The 20,473-nt window shown below is 35.9% G+C and overlaps 1 protein-coding gene across 2 annotated transcripts in view; it reads right to left on the bottom strand.

Annotated features, from left to right (window-relative positions):
* TRIM24 (tripartite motif containing 24) overlaps window positions 1-20,473 on the bottom strand; it is a 123,907-nt gene that overhangs the window by 26,058 nt on the left and 77,376 nt on the right. The window contains exons 5-9 of one of the 2 annotated variants that reach the window (XM_047095276.1): window positions 18,143-18,259; window positions 15,272-15,386; window positions 13,005-13,151; window positions 4,775-4,892; window positions 1,849-2,117 (exon numbers count right to left, since the gene is read on the bottom strand). In XM_047095276.1, coding sequence (XP_046951232.1) covers window positions 1,849-2,117; window positions 4,775-4,892; window positions 13,005-13,151; window positions 15,272-15,386; window positions 18,143-18,259 — 766 coding nt within the window. The remainder of the gene's footprint in view (window positions 1-1,848; window positions 2,118-4,774; window positions 4,893-13,004; window positions 13,152-15,271; window positions 15,387-18,142; window positions 18,260-20,473) is intronic. The other variant, XM_047095277.1, reaches the window with a different exon arrangement.

The following is a 20,473-nucleotide window of genomic DNA, read 5'->3' as shown; positions in this document are numbered from 1 at the left end:
AGACAGAAAAACAACAGTGTGTGAGGTAATGACCAAAAGATACGAAGGTTATCTTATTTCTAAGTGGGAAAATTAGGTCACATAATGGAGATTGTGCATTATATAGATTATACAGCAGTAAATCCTAGAGAGGAAAAATAAGATCAAATGCAAATTTGAGATACGTAGGCTAAATAAAGCCTCAGAGATCACTTCTGTTTTGTCGCTACTTAAATAATGAGTGACCAAGTCACACAGTATCTACTAACTGCTCAGTTCCTCACTTCTTAGTGAAAAGATAATTAACACAAATAATGGATTTATCCTTTTTTTTTTGCTTTAATAAACTATTAAATAAAAATCACTTTTCTATCTCCCACTTAAGATAAATATTAATCATGCAAATGCTTAGCACTAAGTGCTCAACCCTCTTCTCTTCACATTTATCTTTAGAAATATTTTGGTACTCTTTGAAGTCTACCTGCAATATGTCACTCTGCAGAGATAATGACAAAATTACTCAGTTTTCTTAAAATTCCAACTCTACCAGTTGAAACTCTTGGTATCTACAGTGTACAACTCTCTTCTTACAGAGCACTCACCAAAGACTTCTTAAATTCTTTGTTAATTACTTCTGTGAACATGTGGGTTAAAGTTCTAGAGGAATAATCAATTTGGCATATTAAGTTAGGCATTTTAATATACCCCTGGATTTGACAAGCCTTCTTAATCAAATTATTAGAAAGCCATAAACCTCAAATAAATCAACTCAGGCCTTCACAGAAGCAATTTAACAAAATCACGATCTACATATGCCTACAACTTTCTTCAGGGTTGAAATAAGAGCCCTATGAAGACCAATTCTATGTTTTGCAAAATTGCTACAAAAAAATTATCATGCCATTTAAAATTGCTTTTTCATGAAGAACCACATTATATATTCCTCTTAGTGCTTGTAAAATACTAGTAAAAAGTTTTTTCTCTAATTAACTGGCATTTTTCCTTTTTACCAAATAATATAGATATTATGCCTGTTTCTCATTTTCTTGGGTTGAGAAAAAATTCTGAGCTAAGTCTTGTTCTCAAGTAGTTCTTCACACTTTGATACTTATTAAACCATGTTCTACTTCATTTGTGTCATTACTGTTTCATTACTTCAAATGCTTCTCAGAAATAGGAAGAGTACATATTAATAAATGTAACTGTCAATAACAATTTGTATGATTTGATTAGACCTTATATTCCTTAGTAAACTTATTACGTATGCCCAGATCTAACTTGAGCAGGACGGTTAAACTACTTAACAGAGTGCATAAACTTCTTATCTTGAAAAACTGACTTAAAAGTAAATGGAATACTTCATATCTAGTAAGAATAAGAATGGTTCATGGAGTATCTGCTCAGAAATAAAGTTTGAAAAAGGTAGTTTTCTAAGGAACCATTCCGCCCCACTTTTCTATTTGACCCTAGTTTCTAAGATGCAGTGTGGTTTTTCGAAAACACTGCATCCCCACGAAGAACAGAAAACTGAAGTATTAGTCATTCTGAAGCACTAATACAGGAATTATGAGTTACAGATTTACAAATTTCCTCATCAGTCATAGGCATGGGTTATTTAGGAATGCAATCATTTATCCTGTTATAATTTGAAGAGTAGATGAAAACAGATGTACCAGCTAAATAAACCATTAATTCCTTTTTGAGAAGGACTAAAAACTAGAAGCGAAATCAAGGATACTTAATGTGATAAATTTTTAACAATTCATATATGTAAATCACAAATGACAGATGTCTTGGTTATTTTAAGAGATGTTGAATACAATTGTACTATCATTATCTAAGTTAGGACAGGCCTGCTTCCAAATTTACCTGATGAGAGATGGAAGGTTGCTGGATGGGCCCCTGCATTCTAGGGTTTGGTAAACCCACAGGTGCTGGCCTCCGTTGCACCTGTTGCCTCTGAGCCATTACCTGTTGCTGCATATGCTGGAGTCGTAATTGAGCTAGGCTGATCTGTGTTGGAAACTTGGATAACTGGTTTGAAGATAAACCACCTGGTGGCTGTGAATTCTGTTCCACGACAGGATTCTGCTTAGGCATTTGTGGCTGGCTCTCTTTATCTTCAATTACTAAAGAACCTAATTAAAGAGAAAAAGTTAAGTTCTGAAGTTTTTCTGAAAGTGAAATAGCATATTTCATAAGGCTCTTTTTGCTGAACTTCAAATTGCCAAGAAACTTTTTCATCTCAGGAACGCTTTACACTCTTAGAAATCAAAGGTCACAAAGAGCTTTTGTTTACGTAAGTTCTATCTATCAAATTTTCACATTTTAGGAACTATTAAAAACATTTTTTAGTTATTAACTCATTTAAAAATAACAAGCCCACAGTAACACATTTTTATGAAAAAATAACTTCACAAAAATTAATGAAGATTTACATTGTTTTAAGTTTTTAAAATCTTCACATGTCTGGTCTAAGAACTGAACTCTCCAATTTGTTTCTGTATTGTCTGTCATTATATGTTGTTTGGGTTGAAATTTATGAAGAAAATCCAGCCACACATAGACATGTAGTTGGGAAAAGTCCCATAAAGGAGTCCCATACAATATTTTGAGAACTGCTCTTGTATATCAAAATAAAACAAGTCAATCGGACGTTGGTTCTAAAAATCCCACAATGTATTTGATTCTTTAGAATGAACAATTTGTAATCTCTCAACTTCCTTATACCTTCACGGCTCATACTACGTCAGCTGACAGAGAATACTGTGGCTCACAACTACACTTTTAGAATTTAAAGGTGCCTCTAGTAGGTCTGATTACAGCATAAGGCAAAGCTTGACTTCTTCAACAGACTCAATTTCTGATTTATTAAGCATAAACATCCTAAAAAAATATGGTCATTCATTAAATACTCATTGCATGTTAGGTAATGTGATAGTAGGTCTATGTATATTCTTGTTAAAATCCTTTTTATAGATAAGGGATCTAAGGCTCAGAGAGATTGAGTAAATTACCCAAACTCACCGAGACATTAACTGAATGTTGACATAGATCAATATTTTCCCTCTGTACTCTTCTAGAAGACATTTCTCAGAAGCCACGGATAACACCAAGTCTGGGAAACTTGAATCCTTCTTAGAATATTTAAAATGTAAATCTCATTGTAAATGGTAATTTACACAGCTGTAAGTGATGGCTCTGAGAAGTCTTACCGTAAAGGATATTGTTTAACCTTATTATAGGAATTTCACAAATAGGAGATGCTGTTTTTATTTTGTTTTTGCTGATGCAGACATACCTAAAACTATATACACTTATGTATATAGTTACACATTTTATTTATGTCTACATCACGAGGTTTATGCTGTAAGTTATATGCTTGTAATTACATGTATTTCTATACATGACTACTTGTATAGATGTATAACTTGTGATTCATAACTTCTGTATAGCTGAATCTGTGGTGGTTTGGTGAGGTAGGTAAGAGATAGTTACTTAGAAACACACTTTGTATTAAGATGCTGCTTTTTAGTAAGACAGGTCAGAGTGTGTGTGATTCCAGCTGCCTGCTACCTATCAATAAATACATTGCTGCATGCACTTGAAAACTGAGCTACAGGGGTTAACTTCTCACTATCCTTTTTGTTCTTTTGTATGGATGCAGTCTGTGTAAGCTTATTGCTTCCTTTCTTGATGTGTTAGGAGAGCACTGGCTCTCTCCAGCCATTTCTTCCTTTCCTACCTAGAATCGAGCTGAGGGTATGAGAGACCAAACATCTTTGATGATTTTGAAACATAGTCTGTGAGCCCAAAAAACTGTCATCAAAGGGAATATACTGATGGCTGATGAAGAATGTACAGGGAATTCTTAAATTTCTGTTTCTATAGTTTCCATGTGAGAAATTAAGAAGAAAGGCAAAAAGTGAAGACTTTTTCTACTATTTGAGTTCCTAATCTTACCAAAATGACAGTCTCCCTCTGTGATAATTTGGTGGGCTCTAATACTAAAAACTGGGGCACTTTTCTGTGTGCATGTTACATTTCAATTAGGAAGTTTAAAAATACAGTTATTTCAGGGCGCCTGGGTGGCTCAGTGAGTTGAGCGACTGACTTCGGTTCAGGTCATGATCTCACAGCTCCTGAGTTCGAGCCCCGTGTCGGGCTCTGTGCTGACAGCTCAGAGCCTGGAGCCTGCTTTGGCTTCTGTGTCTCCCTCTCTCTCTCTGCCCCTCCCCCCTCGCATTCTGTCTCTGTCTCTCTCAAAAATAATTAAACATTAAAAAACAATGTAAAAAAAATTTACAGTTATTATATAAAAGGTGGAATAAAAGATGAGAAGTCTTCCCTAGCAAGATCAAGCAAATGAACCTTTAGGTGCTCCATGACTGGGTATAAGAAGTAAACCAATATGAGAAATACTATTTTAACAGAACACATTCCACATAACAAAAATCCTGTATCAATGGCAGTTATGAGTCAAAAGTTTTATTACCCCATTGTGATAAATCTATAGTTAACAGTAAAAGCAATATTCTATGGAAAAAAGAACTTCTAAATTCCCAAGTCTAGACATTCTGTGAGTCAATATTAAGGATGTTTCATATTATCCATTTATTTACATATGTGTATTTATACTCAGGCATGTGTTACACAGATACACACGTTAATAAAATACTGGCAAAAATTCCATGTCTTTAAAATAAGGTAATAAAAACACTTTGATAGCATTATCATAATCATTAAGAGCTCCAGAAACAAATGGCACTTTGAGGAAACGGACATAATGGCCTACCTAAATTGATAATATTTTGAGCCCAGAAACTAGGATCACAGTGAAACTGGATGGTATTGTTGGTCACTGGGGAAGCATCACACCTTGCTCGAAGGAGGTGCCGTAACCGGTATGTAATCTAGGAGAAAGGAGAGACAACTAAACATCAGTATCTTTCATCAGGCAAATAATTTATTAAGTTCCCAGGGAATACACAAAAAAAGTCATTTCTGGTATGTATGCTGATACAAAACAGGTAATCATACAGAAGCTATAAAATATGGATACACAACATGGTTTTCTTTCTAAAACGTTAAGTTTTGAGGTATAATTTAGTTACCTATACTGTTGAATACAAAACTGAAAAGTATCTTCAAGTGATATGTTAAAGTGAGGTTTTTTGAATTAATAAAAGTTTAGAGAAGCACCAACTAAATATCTGTAAAATAAACCTTAACATATTTTGCTCTTTTATTATACTTATGCTTTTAAAGAAAGTTTCAGGATTTGGATTAAGGGGCTAATGAGTTATGGAAAATACAGATTAATCTCTGCTCAGATGTAAGTACAGCTCACATCTAGGCTGCTAGTGGGATGGCTCCCCTTGCTCCTATGTTTTGAATCTCATGTCATTACACCACACCACCCACCTCCTTCCACCCTGTAGTCCTCAGTGAACACTTGGACCTTCTCTCTCAGCCCTTGAAGAATTTAGCTCCTGGCTCACTATCACCATCTCCAACATCACTCATCATAATTCTTAATGATTTTAATATCCAACCAGCTGATCCTTCTTTCTAGCTCACTTCCTCTGGTGCCCAGGTACCCATTATCCTATAAACCTTAAAGGCCCTATAAGCCTTTGCTCTTATAATTTTTCCATGTCCTTCAATCTCACATTACCATTATCCTTACCTAGCTTAAACCCCAGGGTCAAGCACCATAATCATCTCCTTGCATATACCCTCAATACCTGTTTTTTTCACATACTCCATCAAATATACTCCCATCTCTCTCCTCAACCTTTGTCACCAAACCAAACAAAACAAACAACCCTGGTTAAATCCAGCTTTTGCCTAAATATAGCTGGACTGATAAAGGGAATGATCACTTCAAACACATGACAATTTACTTCCGGTATGCCCCTAAGGGTGACTGGCTAGCATGTGACATTCTTCTGGTACTTTACTTCCCTACTCTCCTAAGTAACTGTTCAACTTTTCTTCTCAAATCTCTAGCACCCTTCCTCCCCCATTGTCAATCTCAGCTGATGATTTTGCTTCCAATTTTACTGAGAAAGCAGGAACAATCAGGGACCTTCTACAAATTCCCACCACTTGTGAGTATTAGTGTTCCCTCCAGTTGCAATGCTTCTAGAGCAGTCCTTCCACTTGTGCAACAGCACCCAACCCTTCTTGCCTACTCACAGACACTGCTCAGCAACTTTCTTCCCTCTCCTGTATCACCTAGGCTTCCCTTTTACTGGATCACTCCCATCGACAGAGAAATGTTTTAACTTTTCCCAGCTAAAAACAAAACTCTTGGCTCTTTTTCTCTTGCCATCAACTGCCCCGTTTTCCTGCTTTTTACAGCAAACTCTTAAAAAACTCATCTATTTTTACTGTGCCCTGTTCCTCTCCTCCCATTCTTTTCTGAAACCACTCCTTCACTTGGCTTTCAGCATACTATACCCTCATGGTTTTATCTTTATTTTACCAGCTGCTACTTTTGGGGGCCACTGAGAACAGGTTTGGGCTCCAATGCACCATCGAAGCCTCTACTATTGGTTCTTTCAACTGAGCCCCAGGGCTCAGTCTTTCAACTGCTCTCATTTCTCCTCTACCCACAGTTTCAGTGATCTCATATGGTCTCATAGTTTAAATGACTTCTTAATTTGTATCTCAAGTCTAGATCTCTCTTTTGAACTTGCATTTCCAACTAGTTACTCAACATCTCCACCTGGTTGTCTAATAGGCACCTCAAATTTAATCTGTTTAAAAGGGAATTTGTGATCTTTCTACACAAGTCTACTTGTCCTATAATCTTAGCCTTGTCCATTATTGTCAACACTATTTTTCCTACAGCTTAGTCCTTGGTTCCTTTCTTTTTCTCATGCCCTACATTCAACCTTTTAGCAAAATCCTACTGGTTCTAGCCTTAAAAGATATGGATAACCCTACCCATTTTCCCATCAACTCTATTATTTATTATTATTATTATTATTTTAGTTTATTTTGAGAGGGAGAGAGAAGAGGAGAGGCGAGGCAGAGAGAGAGAGAGAGAGAGAGAGAGAGAGAGAGAGAGAGAGAATGAATGAATCCTAAGCAGACTCTACACTGTCAGTGCAGAACCGGATGCGGGGCTCAAACCCAAGAACCGTGAGATAATGACCTGAGCTGAAATCAAGAGTCGGATGCTTAAGTGACTGAGCCACCCAGGCACCCCTCTCATCACCTCTATTAATTCTCCTGCTATCACTTTGCAAAAGTTACCTTACTGCAGTAAGTAAGGCTCTAACTGGTCTCCCTTATATCTCCCTTGCCCTCAACTACCTATAGTCTGTTCTCAATAGCTACAGTGATTGTTAAAATATAAATCATATTCTGTCTTCCTTCTCAAGTCCCTCTCTCCAGCAGTTCCTCATCTGAGATTAAAAACCAAAGTCCTCATAATGAACTACAAGGCTTGTGCTATCTGACTGCACGACCTTACTCATACTACTTTCTGATCCTTCACTCTGTTCCAGCCCCTCATGCCTCTTTGTGTCCATATCACAAAAACCACCACCTCCATCTTTGTATCTGCTGTGTTGCTTCACCAGAACAGACTTCCCCCAAATATCTGCAGGAATTGCTTCTTCACTTTTCTTTAGTATTTGCTCAAATATCACCCTCTTTAGATAGACCAACTTATCTTAAACTACCACCTGCACTCCAGTGTTCCCAGACTCCCTTCCTTAATTTAATTTTCTCTAGAGCACTTAATATATACCAGGTAATAGTTATATATTTTACTTATTTTGGTACTGTCTCTCTCCACTAAATGTGACTCTTAAAGGGCAAAGATTTTATTTTGTTCTCTGTTCTCCCAGTGCTTAGAATGCTGCCTGATATATATAGCAGGTATTCAGTAAATAATTGTTGAATACATAATTTGCTTTAGTTGCTAAATTATTTTCAATGGCTCTAATAAATTGTGAGTAAAAAACCATTGAACTATTTTGGGACTAAGTAGAATACATGACACAGTGTGTAGCTAACAGCACTCAACACAATGCTCTTCTCCCTAAGTTTTTCTGTCTTAACTTTTTGTGTCCTCTAACAGTTCTCACCGTAAAAGATGTTCCTACAAAGCCGACCAAAACAATCATTCCAAGAACTTTCCTTTGTAAATATACTCCTGTTTTATCATTTCCAAAAATTTGTTCATTTTGAAATAATTTTTAAATTGTAGAAAAGTGAAAAGAACCCTTCCCCCAGATTTCCCAACGGCTGCTGTATTAACACACTTCTTCCAGTGTCTCCCCAACTGCTTTTGCACATACATTATTGCTACTAGTCTTTTTCTGAACCTTTTGACAGCAAGTTGCAGACATGAGGTTCTGTCTACCCTAAACACTCTGGCGAGTGCACCTTAAAACAAAGATCGTCTAACATAAAGAGCAAATTCCAAATTCCGAAACCAAGTCTGACAACACTGCCATCCAATCCAAAGACCTCATTCAAATGCCAACTCTGCCCACAGTGTCGCTTGCTACGATACTGTCAAGGAATACAGGTTGCATTTGGATGCCATGTCCCTTCAGTTCCTTAGGCTTTCCCTGTCATTTATGTCCTTGATGGCTTTAAAGAGTTCAAGAACTTATATTCTAGAAGAGCGCCTTCAACCTGGGTCTGAGTGCAGTTCCTCTTGATCAGACTTAGTAAAAGCATCCTTGTCAGGAATCCCACACTAATGATAATATAATGTGCACTTCTTAGCACATGAGATCAGGAAGCTCAGGATGGCAGCCTGTCCTACCACAAGTGCTGATACGAATCTTCGTCGCCTGACAATTTTGCTCCCCAGGTTCCCCACCTTGAATTCACTCGATTTCCCCCTTTGTAAACGCTTAGTATTTTGCAAAGAGGTATTGTAGCATTACACTGAAATCCTGTTCTATCAATTCTCTACCCAGCAGATTAGCATACACTGATGACTCCTTCTTAATGACCACTACGACAGTGACCATATGTACTATCCTTTCTACGTTTATTGATTTACACTGTGACATAAAATTTTCTTTATCATTTAGATAAAATGGTTAAATCAGAAATGCGAACACTTTCTTAAAAGAAAATCAGCTCTAATAAAAGGAACTGTGAGGTCAATACTTGGATATACTTTTTTCTCCCCTTGAGATACTATGCTCTAGATGAGAAGCCGGAAGACGCAGTTTATTTACAACTCAGATAGCTAGTATCTATTTACTATTAATTTGTACCAAGGTCTAAAAGTAGTATCAAACTTGGCCAAACTCTGTTCCTTAAGTAACATTTTTTCCTGATGTATTTTACTGTCATTCAATGTAAAATATAAGAGCTCTTTTACTGTCAAATTATTTTATTACCCATCTAAAATGTAAACCTTGTCAAAACTCCTGACGCATATTTTAGTTATTTCTGAGAAGTGATAAGGCATGACTGGTATAGAGGGTAATGGTTCATTAAATATACACACTTGTTAATCTCTCCAGATGTATCTGAACTTAAATGAACTCAGGTTTTACACTGAAACCTTAGCTACTGTTCATAAAGCAACAGACAGAACATTTTTTTAAAATATGAAAGGTATCAAAACAGCTTTCAAGATAGCAATACTATATACTGTCTCCTTTCTAATGAAGTTAAAATAAACTTAAAGAAGAAATTTAGTATTTGATTTTCCAATCCTATAAAAATGAACAGGCGGTTTTGTCTATACTTAGAGCTTCTGAAAGAAGACATTATCTTGTACCTGATTTTTTTTTACCATCAATCTTTCGTTGAATTCCTATGCATCAAGCAGTGAGTAACACAAAATTCCTACTTTAAGAAGTGTAGAGTCTAATGAGATTCATAGAAACATATGCAAATACAATAGCAGATAAAAATCAGTAATAGTATGATGGACATATGCACAAAGGGTGTGTAAACACAAGAAAGAGAAACCCAATCCAGTCTTGGTCATGAAAGGCTGACAAGTGGAAAGGAAGACCAATCTAATCTGAAGCAGGTAGTCTTTAAAAAGATGGACATTATTCAGGAGCAAGAAGAGGCAGGAAAGGGTACTAGTACTCAGGCAAGAAAGAATCATATATCCTGTGAGCACCAAAGATTAGAAATAAGGAGATGGCAATGAGGCATTCAGGAATACACAAAGAAGGTCACTGAAGATTAATTAGATGGGAGAAGGGAAAAAAGGAGAAAAGAATTCCTTTTTACTACTTATAACTTAATAGTTTCCTAATTGCTAGTATTATAGAAATATTTATGGAGAGTAAAAAGAATGATAGTGTTTTACTCTCCTGGCCTTCCTTCTAAATAATAAAGGATAAATTCAGTGTTAACAGGTTGACAGAAGAGTTCTGAGGAAATACTGTGAAACTGTTTCAAAATATATTTAACACTAGACTTCTGGAAAGATTTTGCTCTTCCATTGATTTTTGTCTTTTCTTGACCACAGTTCCTATAGCAAAAAGTGAACTAAAAATTGCAAGCCAAGCTTGAAATTTCAGGCCTGCAAGGCATTTCTTCCTATTTTTTTAAGCACATGAAAGCCATCATTTAAAGGATAACTTGAGTAAACATGGCTACATGTACCATGCAGAAAAACTATGAGGAACGGAGTTATAGAATATAGTAATTTTCAAATTTTTTGAGGTTGGAGATCCTTGTAAGTGTTTACAAATAAGTATAAGCCTCAGCTCAGTGTGCATTGCAGGCAAATTATTTTATTAGCTACATACATTTGCGACTCAAGGGCCACCTGGGTTCCACAGACTTTTAAAAATCAGAAAAGAAATGATTTGGCGAATCAGGTATCTAATAATACTGGTTCCTTGTAATTTGCTGTACCCATTTTCTCCTATATAATGTCAACAACATTCTTCCTTTCTCCTATGTCACGAGATCATTGTGCTGATTAAGTAATCCCATCTGTTTTTATTGTTTTCTCTTATTATAATTGCAAATAAAATCATAAAATAAAATTAGAGAAATTTTTAGACAGATTTACTAAGTATCTGACTGTATGAATAATATGCTTTCTTACACAATACCGTAATATTCAATATTCATAACTTTTCATTCATAATTGAAAAAAGAATTGTCTCATTTTCTATTTTTATTCTTTTTCTGTTGGACATTCAGAAAAATATCCAGGAAAACAGAAAAGATATGTACTATCTAGAAGCTATTTTTTAAAAGACCAATAAAGCAGTTGGAAGAAAGAAAAAAAGAAAGAAAGAAGTCAAGAAAAAATGTATCATTGAAATATTAAGAAAGAAAAAAAAGTCCAAGAGTTGAATACAATACATGATTAGGAATAGTTTTAGAAATAGTTATAAATTAATTTTTTTTAACAAGTCTTCAACTCAATATTTGAACCTAGTTTATAAAAGTTTATCCAGAAGTACATTTCCTTATTTCAAAATGGTCATAGAAAAATTTTGCTACCTGATTCTCAAAACAGAATAGGTGAACAGAAAACTGATTTGGAAGTCCTAACTTGATTTCAAAGGGTAACTCTCTGTGTAATCTTTTTTGTTTAAAAAAAAAAACAATTTTTTTTTATGTTTATTCATTTCCTGTGAGAGATAGAGTGCAAGCAGGGGAGGGGCAGAGAGACAGGCTCTAGGCTCCTAGCTGTTGGCACAAAGCCCCACATGGGGCTCGAACTCACCAAAACGGGAGATTGTGACTTGAGCTGAAGTTGGACGCTTGACTGAGACACCCAGGTGCCCCGAATATATTTTTTAAATGTCTTTTTAATTTTTTTTATGTTTTATTTTTTCTTATTTTTGAGAGAGAGAGAGAGAGAGAGAGAGAGAGAGACAGAGTACGAGTGGGGGAGAGAGAGTTACAGACAGAGGGAGACAAACAATCTGAAGCAGGCTCCAGGCTCTGAGCTGTCAGCACAGAGCCTGACGGGGGCCTTGAACCCACAAACTGTGAGACGGCGACTTGAGCTCAAGTTGTAGATGCTTAATTGACTGAACCACCCAGGCACCCCATTTTTTTAATGTTTATTTATTTTTGAGAGTGAGAAACAGAGTGCATGCACAGGGGAGAGACAGAGGGAGGGGGAGAGAGGATCCAAAGTGGGCTCTGTGCTGATGGCAACAAGTCCAATGCAAGGCTTGAACTCATGAACCTCGAGATTATGACCTGAGCCCAAGTCAGACGCTCAACCTACTGAGCCACCCATGCACCCCATTGTGAAATCTTTAATAAAATGAAGGTAAGGCAGCAATTTTTAAGAATGCAGACCAGTGGCACCAGCATCTCCTGGGAGCTTGTAAGAAATACAGAATCTAGCTCTACTCCACAACTATTAATCCAGAATCCTCAGGTGATTACTAGTGTGCAGTGATGAAATATTTTCAGTAGCAAGGTTCTAGACTACTACCACAATTGTTCATCATGACACAGCCACTTTTCTTTAACAAATGGGGTTGAGATATCCAGCACCATTTATGGCCGCCAGAGTTATCAACGTGCTGCCGACAAGAGGAACACAGCTTCTAAGCTCAGTGTCCAAGACGGAATTCTGGTTGATACCTCTGTGTGACCTTACAAATGTCACTTAACTTTGTGCCTTCATCATCCATACAAAAAAGATGGATAGGTATACCTATCTTATAAAAATGATGCCTAAGTTTAAGTGAACTATTACATAGAAAATACTTAGAATTAGCACCTGGCACACTACAGGTGATCAGGAAATATTTATTATTATCATTACTGTTAGTGTTAAGTTCGATTGCCACTGAGAGAAAACCTGGCAAAGAACCAGACAGGAAGGACAGTGGTGGATTAGAATACACCTAAAACATGGCAGTTAAATATACTTTTTAAAACCAAAATATTTTGATCACTTAAAATTAGAAATAGGTAAGGGCACTTAAGTACAAATAGACTAATGACCATTTCTGAATTTTAAGTATTCCAGTGACTCCCATCATTTCTCTGCTTTTTGATGGTATGTTCCATGCCATACTTAGCTATCTTACCAGTCGCTTGCTATAAAGTAATGCTGTGCTGCTGCCACTGGAAACTGCCCATTTAGAAAAATGCATGACATGTTCCAATTGTTTAGAAAGTCCGGCCACTTCCTGTTGTTGTTGCATAAGTTTCATGCGATGGTCCTTTGCAAGGCTCTGAAAAGAAGAAAATTCAAAATTAGTCCCGCATATAACATATTTTAATGGTCATTTTCAGATTACCAAATTAGAATAACTGTCACCTCTGAGAAGCCAAGTGATAGAAACTTGAATTTTCATAAGAAATATTCTTAGTGTTTTTCCTCTTAGTATAAAAGGATCAGTCTCACTGCCACAAAAACTGTGCCCCAAACAATGCAACTTCTGCCGTTGCGACCACCGCCTCTGCACCCTCTACCCTCCACACCAGGCCCTTGGTCTAGTTTTACATATTCTGGAATTTAGGTCGGTGTTCATGCATCTTCCAATATTCAAAAAGGGGAGAAAACCATGGATTGGCTATGATACAGTCAGTCAATACCTATTAAATTCAACACTCACAAATAAAATTCAATACCCAAAATTAAAGCTCAATACCCACAAATACAATAAAAATAAAATCCAATCTAATAAAGTTATCAGATCACATGTTGTGCAATCACATGATTTCACGTTTTAGGCATTCTAGTCCTGATTGCAACCAGTTTTGTGCCCAGTCACACCATGTGGTAGACAACACTTAAACTTTTTGTGTGTGTTTTTTGTTTTTTGAGAGAGAGACAGAAGTGGGCAGGGGGAGAGGGGGAGAGAGAGAGGGAGAGAGGGAGGAAGGGTGCACACACACAAGGGAGGGGCAGAGAGACAGAAAGAATCCCAAGCAGACTCCATGTGCAGCACAGAGCTGATGTAGGGCTCGATCTCACAAACCGGGACATCATGACCTGAGTGGAAATCAAGAGTTGGACCCTTAACTGACTGAGCCACCCAGGCACTACTTTATCTTCATTTTTTGAAAAACTCTCCAAGAGATTCTGATTTACAGCGGAGTCTGGAAAGAGCCACAGCAATGCACGCACTAGTAATCTCTGAGAAAGCCAATCTAAGTGATGCTTGATTTTAAACAGAGCTTGGAAAATGTTTTAAATTCTTTGTTTCTATTAAAAAAAAAAAAAAAGAGGGGTGCCTGGGTGGTTCAGTCAGTTGAGCATCCAACTTCAGCTCCTGTCATGATCTCACGGTTCCTGAGTTTGAGCCCTGCAAGGGGCTCTAGGCTGACAGCTCAGAGCCTGGGCTGTGTCTCCTCTCTGCCCCTCCCTCGCTCACACTCTCTTTCTCTCAAAAATAAACAAACATTAAAAAATTAAAAAAAAAAAAGAAATCACAGAATCTTGAAAAAATATTATAAATGAGGTCTCCTAGACAGAATACTTCTTCACTAAATAAGACAAGTCTTTAGTCTTTGTTTCCTGTATGGCTGATGAGCCACGGGAATGACCATGCTTTCCCAGGAGGGCAGGACTCTCTGAGAAAGACCTTACAATTCTGTCAACTACAAAATAAAGAGGTTAAACCAAATTATTCTAGGAGTTATTTTTTTTAAATCCTTAAACATCAGAATTCTTTCATTCTCTTCTCATTCTAAATTGCTTCTTTACTGTGAATTCTTTTTGCACCATTAAAAGAATACTAAAATACCATGCAATTAATATTATGTTACTATGGAGAAGTTGTAATCTATTATTATTTGGAGGCAAACACTGACTTTGGATCTAGACCTTCATGAGTATAAAAAAACTCATAAAGAGCCCAATATTTTTCTCACCGTGGTGAGAAACAACTATCCTAAGTGCCCTGAGTATCCTTCCCTACATATTGCTTTCACAGAGGATTAAGACTGAAATGTTGAGAGTGGAAGGCATATCCTTTTACTTAATTTCTCATAGGGTTAAACCTTTATGTTTGAAAACAAAATATAGCTTAGTTATCTTTCTAAATCTTTTTTGCTCGATTGCACCCCTTTGGTGGCCCCAAGTTGTCATTAATTTAAAATGATTAATCTCTTCAACATTTACAGAGCTCCTTCAAGCAAGGCACTGTGCTTTGTGCTATCGAGGAAACACTAAGCCATAAACTGTCAGCTACAATGTAGAATATGGTAAAAGAAAACTTAGGAATGGAGAAGCAATATTATTCAATCATAAATGGATGAAAAAGTCTGTGATTTCAAAGTCACGAATACATGAGAAACTACTATATTAAATCGCTACAAACATACTGTCCCATCAACAGTAACTTACCTCAAGCTGATGCAGTAGGGCTTTTCCTTTTTTATTTATTTCTACCATCAATGTAAATATAGCAACTTTAATATCCTGCTCCACCTGCTTTTGATTTTGATTTACTTCAATTATCCTGAAAATTAAATGAAAGGGGGAAAAATCTAAACTCTAAGGCAGAAGATTTGTTTTATAATATTTAAAATTGATTTTCTAATGTCTAAATTAGGCCAAAATGTTTTCAACTCTTAAAAGCTCAGCTGTTTCTAAGGGTCCTTCAGTGTAAATTGACTTTCTCGAAGATGACATAGCAGAAATGTAATTCTTCTGAAAAACACAGTCACTTAATTCAATCTTAAAATCAAAATGTATAAAATTGCAAGAGAACGAACACATCTTAAGAAAATATGACTTGGAAAGATCATGATGAAAATCATTCAAGAAAATCAATACTTGATCTAAAAGGGTAGACCAAAAAAAAGGTTTATGAGCAAGAAAACCAGGACTCCAAACATGTTCGATTGTATCCACTCTAACTACCAAGTAGGAAAGTGTAAGCATGTCATTCTTAGTGATCTGAACTGCTGCAGTATTCATTATGCCCGCACAGAAGCAAAGAGAACAACAGTAGAGAGCTACTGTAAGAACACATCTGTCTTCAAATAAGCAGCTCAATACTACTTTATGTTTCATCAGCTATCATGTACAGTTTTTCCCTTCGTTAGAGAAGAGGGGAAGGCCATTGTCATGGAGATCGAGATAGACAGATAAGAAATACACAGCATCATACCAGAATATCTTACAAAAGCAGAAGAGAATAACGGGACACCCACTAAACACTTTGAGAGAAATTGGAAGTTTGATTTCTCCAGTCTGCTTCTCCAATAGTTATCCTCCAAGACTTAAAACCAATAGGGCAGAGATTTTATTTTCTGTTGCAACTTAAGATAATCACTTGACACCAATATTGGCTATGAAAATCAAGAAACCCAGATAGATATGGGAAGAAAACAACCCTCTGAAACAAAACAAAACAAAAACTAATTTAGAATTCACATCTTCATGATGGTTAAACAGGATGAAAAAAGGACAGGCAGTGCCATTGTCTGCACACACGTGAAAACGAATTAAAACCAAAGTAAGTCCGTGCTGTAAATGTAATCCTTTTATGACAGTCTATTCAGATATGAGCAATTAGCACCTAATCCAAAGATTCTTTAATTCTCACAATTCAAAACCACAAATCCTTTCATGCGATAATGTATGACGTTGTAAAAACAGCATAAGGAAGCCACTAACAGAAAGGTAAAAGAACAAATTTGGAGAATTCACACTATCTGGTTTGAAGACTAACTATAAAAAGCTACAGTCATGAAGAAAGTGGGGTACTGTCAAAAAAGAAAAATACAATGGAACAGAATACAGAGTTTAGAAAGAACCTTACACATACATGGTCAACCGATTCCCTACAAAGGTGCCAAGGCAATTAAATAACAATAATTTAGTCTTTTAAACACATGGTGTTGGAACAAATGGACATCCATAGGTTACAAAAAAGTGAACTTTGACCCATAGCTCATACCATATACATAATGAAAGAGTAAGAAGAAAGACTAAATTTCATCAAGGGTGGAGCTTTCACATAAAATTAGTTACTTTACAATTGCTACCATTTGCCACTTACACGGTAGAATCACCTGTAACTATCTCTCCTCATCATTCTGTGAATATCCCTTACAAATTTTCAACTACTCAGATAAACTTTTAAGCCCACCACTTTATTTGGCAAAAATAGTATGGTTAGAATATGGTAAATGAAACAGTATTTGGTTAATATAGTTGTTATGTAAAAGAGAAAGGTAAAATGCAATGACAGCTGATAAGGAAGACTAACAAAAACAAAAGACACACGACAGAACTGTTATTATCACAAAGAATAAAAATGGTCATAGTAATTACTGAAAAAGGTTAATGACAAAAATAACACATTATAATGATTGGTCTTAAGGAAGATAAACCACAAGACTTTCTCTTATGAATCCCCTGTGAGGCCTCTCTTATTCAGGCTCTTTCTAAACAGGATATCTTGATTTTTTGGACAGTGATATGTTACTTTTGTATGCAAAACAACAAAAGAAGGGAAAATGGGATTTCATAGCTGTTGTAAAGGTTGTACTATGTCAGTGCGGGTTCCAAACAGGATGAAAAAAGGGGGGTAAGCTAAATAAACTCACTCTTCCATGTGGAGGTGAGTGGTTTGCTCCCCTAATCACTGACTTGTGAGATGTGAGACTTTGGACAGTTGAGGATTCCTCCTTCGGAAAACAGAAAGCATAACAGGTAATATGTAGAAACCGTGCAAGTATTGTTATAAGAAATTAAAGGTGCGTGAAACCATTTAACAATCCCTGCCTCCTGGTGTCCTGAGACCTCCACCCTATAGTAGTTAAAAGGTGACAGCCCAGAGAAGGCATCTCAAAGTTGACCAATGCTTAAAAAAAGCAGTTATGTATATATAATAAAGTGTTAAAATATTTTATAATAGTGGCAAAAAGTAGTTGATTTTGTTTTTAAATCCTGGCATTTCTTTAAAATTTGAAACATCAGATAATTATAAATTATCAATACCTGCCAGATAAATGATCCATTACTCAGTGCAATTTATTACCATAACAGTTTTGAAATTTCATGGCTGAAAAGAATGCTTTCCAGTTCAGTTTCCAGAAACCCAAAGTTTCTAGAAAAGTCTTACAAACTATGTTATTAGAGGCATCTGACAGCTTACTTAGATCTACTTCACCATGAGCTAAGTAAAATACCTGTTCTAAAAGAGAATATTCTTAATATGTTATATAAATATGATTTATCATAACACCACAAATGTAAATTTACCTGTTTTGGATCTGATTTCCTGTGAATTTTATGTATTTTGTTTTTTCCATCAGTTTTGTGATTAGTGTATCTATGATCACTTTCTGATTCTGAAAAGCTTCTTCTATAAATTGGTATCTGAAAAGACAAGTAAACAAGCCAATTATTTCATGCTAATAAATCAAAAATGAGGAAAAGCATTCCCCCAAAAGCTAAGATAAAAAGAGTTTAAAAGATATAAATAATACTAAATATATCCCTGGAAGGCAGGTTTTCTGCACTCTCCAAAGTGTCTCTAAGAAAAGGAGGAATCTTTACAGATATTACTCATGGATACTCTAAATTATTTTGGAAATTTGGGGAAGATACATATCTATCACTCATAGTTTAAGAGGCTTAAAGAACTCACCTGGCAGACCTGGCAAAAAGTAACCACAGATATTTAAGTAGATTTCCTTACTTCTTTGTAATTTCCTAATTATTAAAGTTTGATGCTGTAAATATTTTGATGATCACTTTTCTTTAACGTTTGAGAGCACATGCGCACGTGTGCACACACACACATATAGAGAAAGAGAGAGGAAGAGAAAGGATCCCAAGCAGTCTCCATACTGTCAATGCAGAGCCCGACACAAGGCTCAATCTAATGAACTGTGAGATCATGACCTGAGCCAAAATCAAGAGTTGGGTGGTTAACTGACTGAGCCACCAGGCACCGCTTGAAGATTACTTTTGAACATTAGGTAGTTTTGTCATAAAGGTCACAAATATATGCCTTTAGGGAAAATGGTGGGATGAGGAAAAACTCTTGATGCTATGCCTTGCATGTAACAAAGCTTCAAGCAACATAAAACACAGCACTTTAAAAACTTTAACTTGTAAATGAACATGATAATCTCTGACAAAGTACGTATGATGACTCAAGAGTAGCTCCAGGGACACAGTAATATAGAAGACAACCAGTTTTATTAATTTTTCGTAAAATGCATAAAACACAGTATTTTACATAATGTGATTTAAAAGTGCAAGTGTACTTAAATCAGTATTATAGTGTTGCCAGCATTAGAAAAAAAAGGGGAACATAGTTAATATTAATTGTTGGATTTTCTCTGTATAGAATGCGGTCTTTGAGACCCTAGTAATGTGTAATGTTATATGAAATGGTCAAAATGTTTGTTATCTGGTTCCTAAACTCAATTTTAAAACTTTCAATATTCTGTTATGATGTTTTCTGGTTCATTTTACAGAAAACCTTTCTCAGGTTTAGGAAATTTCCTTTTATTCTTAGTTTGCGAAGTCTTTATATCATAGGTGCATATTTTTGACAGAATGTTTCTCCTGTCTCTATTGAAATGATTATGTAATTTTTCCTTTATTCTTTTAATATGAATTACATAACTGATTTTCAAATGTTACATGAACTCTGTATACCTAAAACAAGGCCAACTTGGTTGTAATTATATTGTCCAAAAATCACATTACTACTGGATTTGGTTTCCTATTTCTTAGAATTTTCACATTCATTTCATGGGTGAGACTAGTCCGTGATTTTCTATTTTTATTCCTCATAAAACAAGTTGGAGAGAATTCATTCTTTAATTGTCCTCTGGATGAGACTGTGTGTATTTAAAAGGTGTTATTTTTATCTCACTATTTTGTTGATTCATCAATGAAGTCATCTGGGCCTGTAGTTTCCCTTGTGAGAAAGTTAAAAATTATGGATATAGATTAAATCTAAGGGCTATTCTTATTTTCTATCTTACCTTGTGCTAGATTTGGTAAGCTGTATTTTCTTTTCTTTTTTTCTTTTATTTATTTTTTGAGATAGAGTGAGCGAGCAGGGGAAGGGCAGACAGAAAGGGAGACAGAGAATCCCAAGCAGGCCCAGCGCAGTCTCACAAACTGTGAGATCATGACCGAGGCTGAAATCAAGTTGGATGCTTAACCGAGCCACCCAGGCGCCCCTGGGAAGCTGTATTTTCTAAGAATTATCCTATTTCATGCAAAAATTTCCAAATCCATTGACAGATAATCATCTCATAATTTTGAATGCCTTTAGAAAATGTTGTGATGCCCCCTTTTCACTCCTGGCATTGGTTTTTTGGGCCTGCTCTCTAAATCACTCATTAAAGGAATTTGTCAATTTACTAATCTTTTGAAAGATTTGATTTTTGGCTTTACTTACTTCATTAATGTCTGCACTTATCCTCATCATGTCCTTTTCCCCACTTAGTTTAGGCTTAATTTACTAATTTTCTGAAGTTGAGATGTTTAGTGTATTTTTTTATCTACCTAATATATACATTTAGTGATATCTATTTCCCTCTTATCATGGCCTTAACAGTGTATTTC

The sequence above is a fragment of the Lynx rufus genome, unplaced genomic scaffold (assembly GCF_022079265.1).
Source record: "Lynx rufus isolate CCGP_SWC_20201006 ecotype Redwood Valley unplaced genomic scaffold, mLynRuf1.p SCAF_4, whole genome shotgun sequence".
NCBI lineage: Eukaryota > Metazoa > Chordata > Mammalia > Carnivora > Felidae > Lynx > Lynx rufus.
The sequence above is the reverse complement of the archived record's forward strand: the minus strand, read 5'-3'. Positions and strand labels throughout refer to the sequence as shown.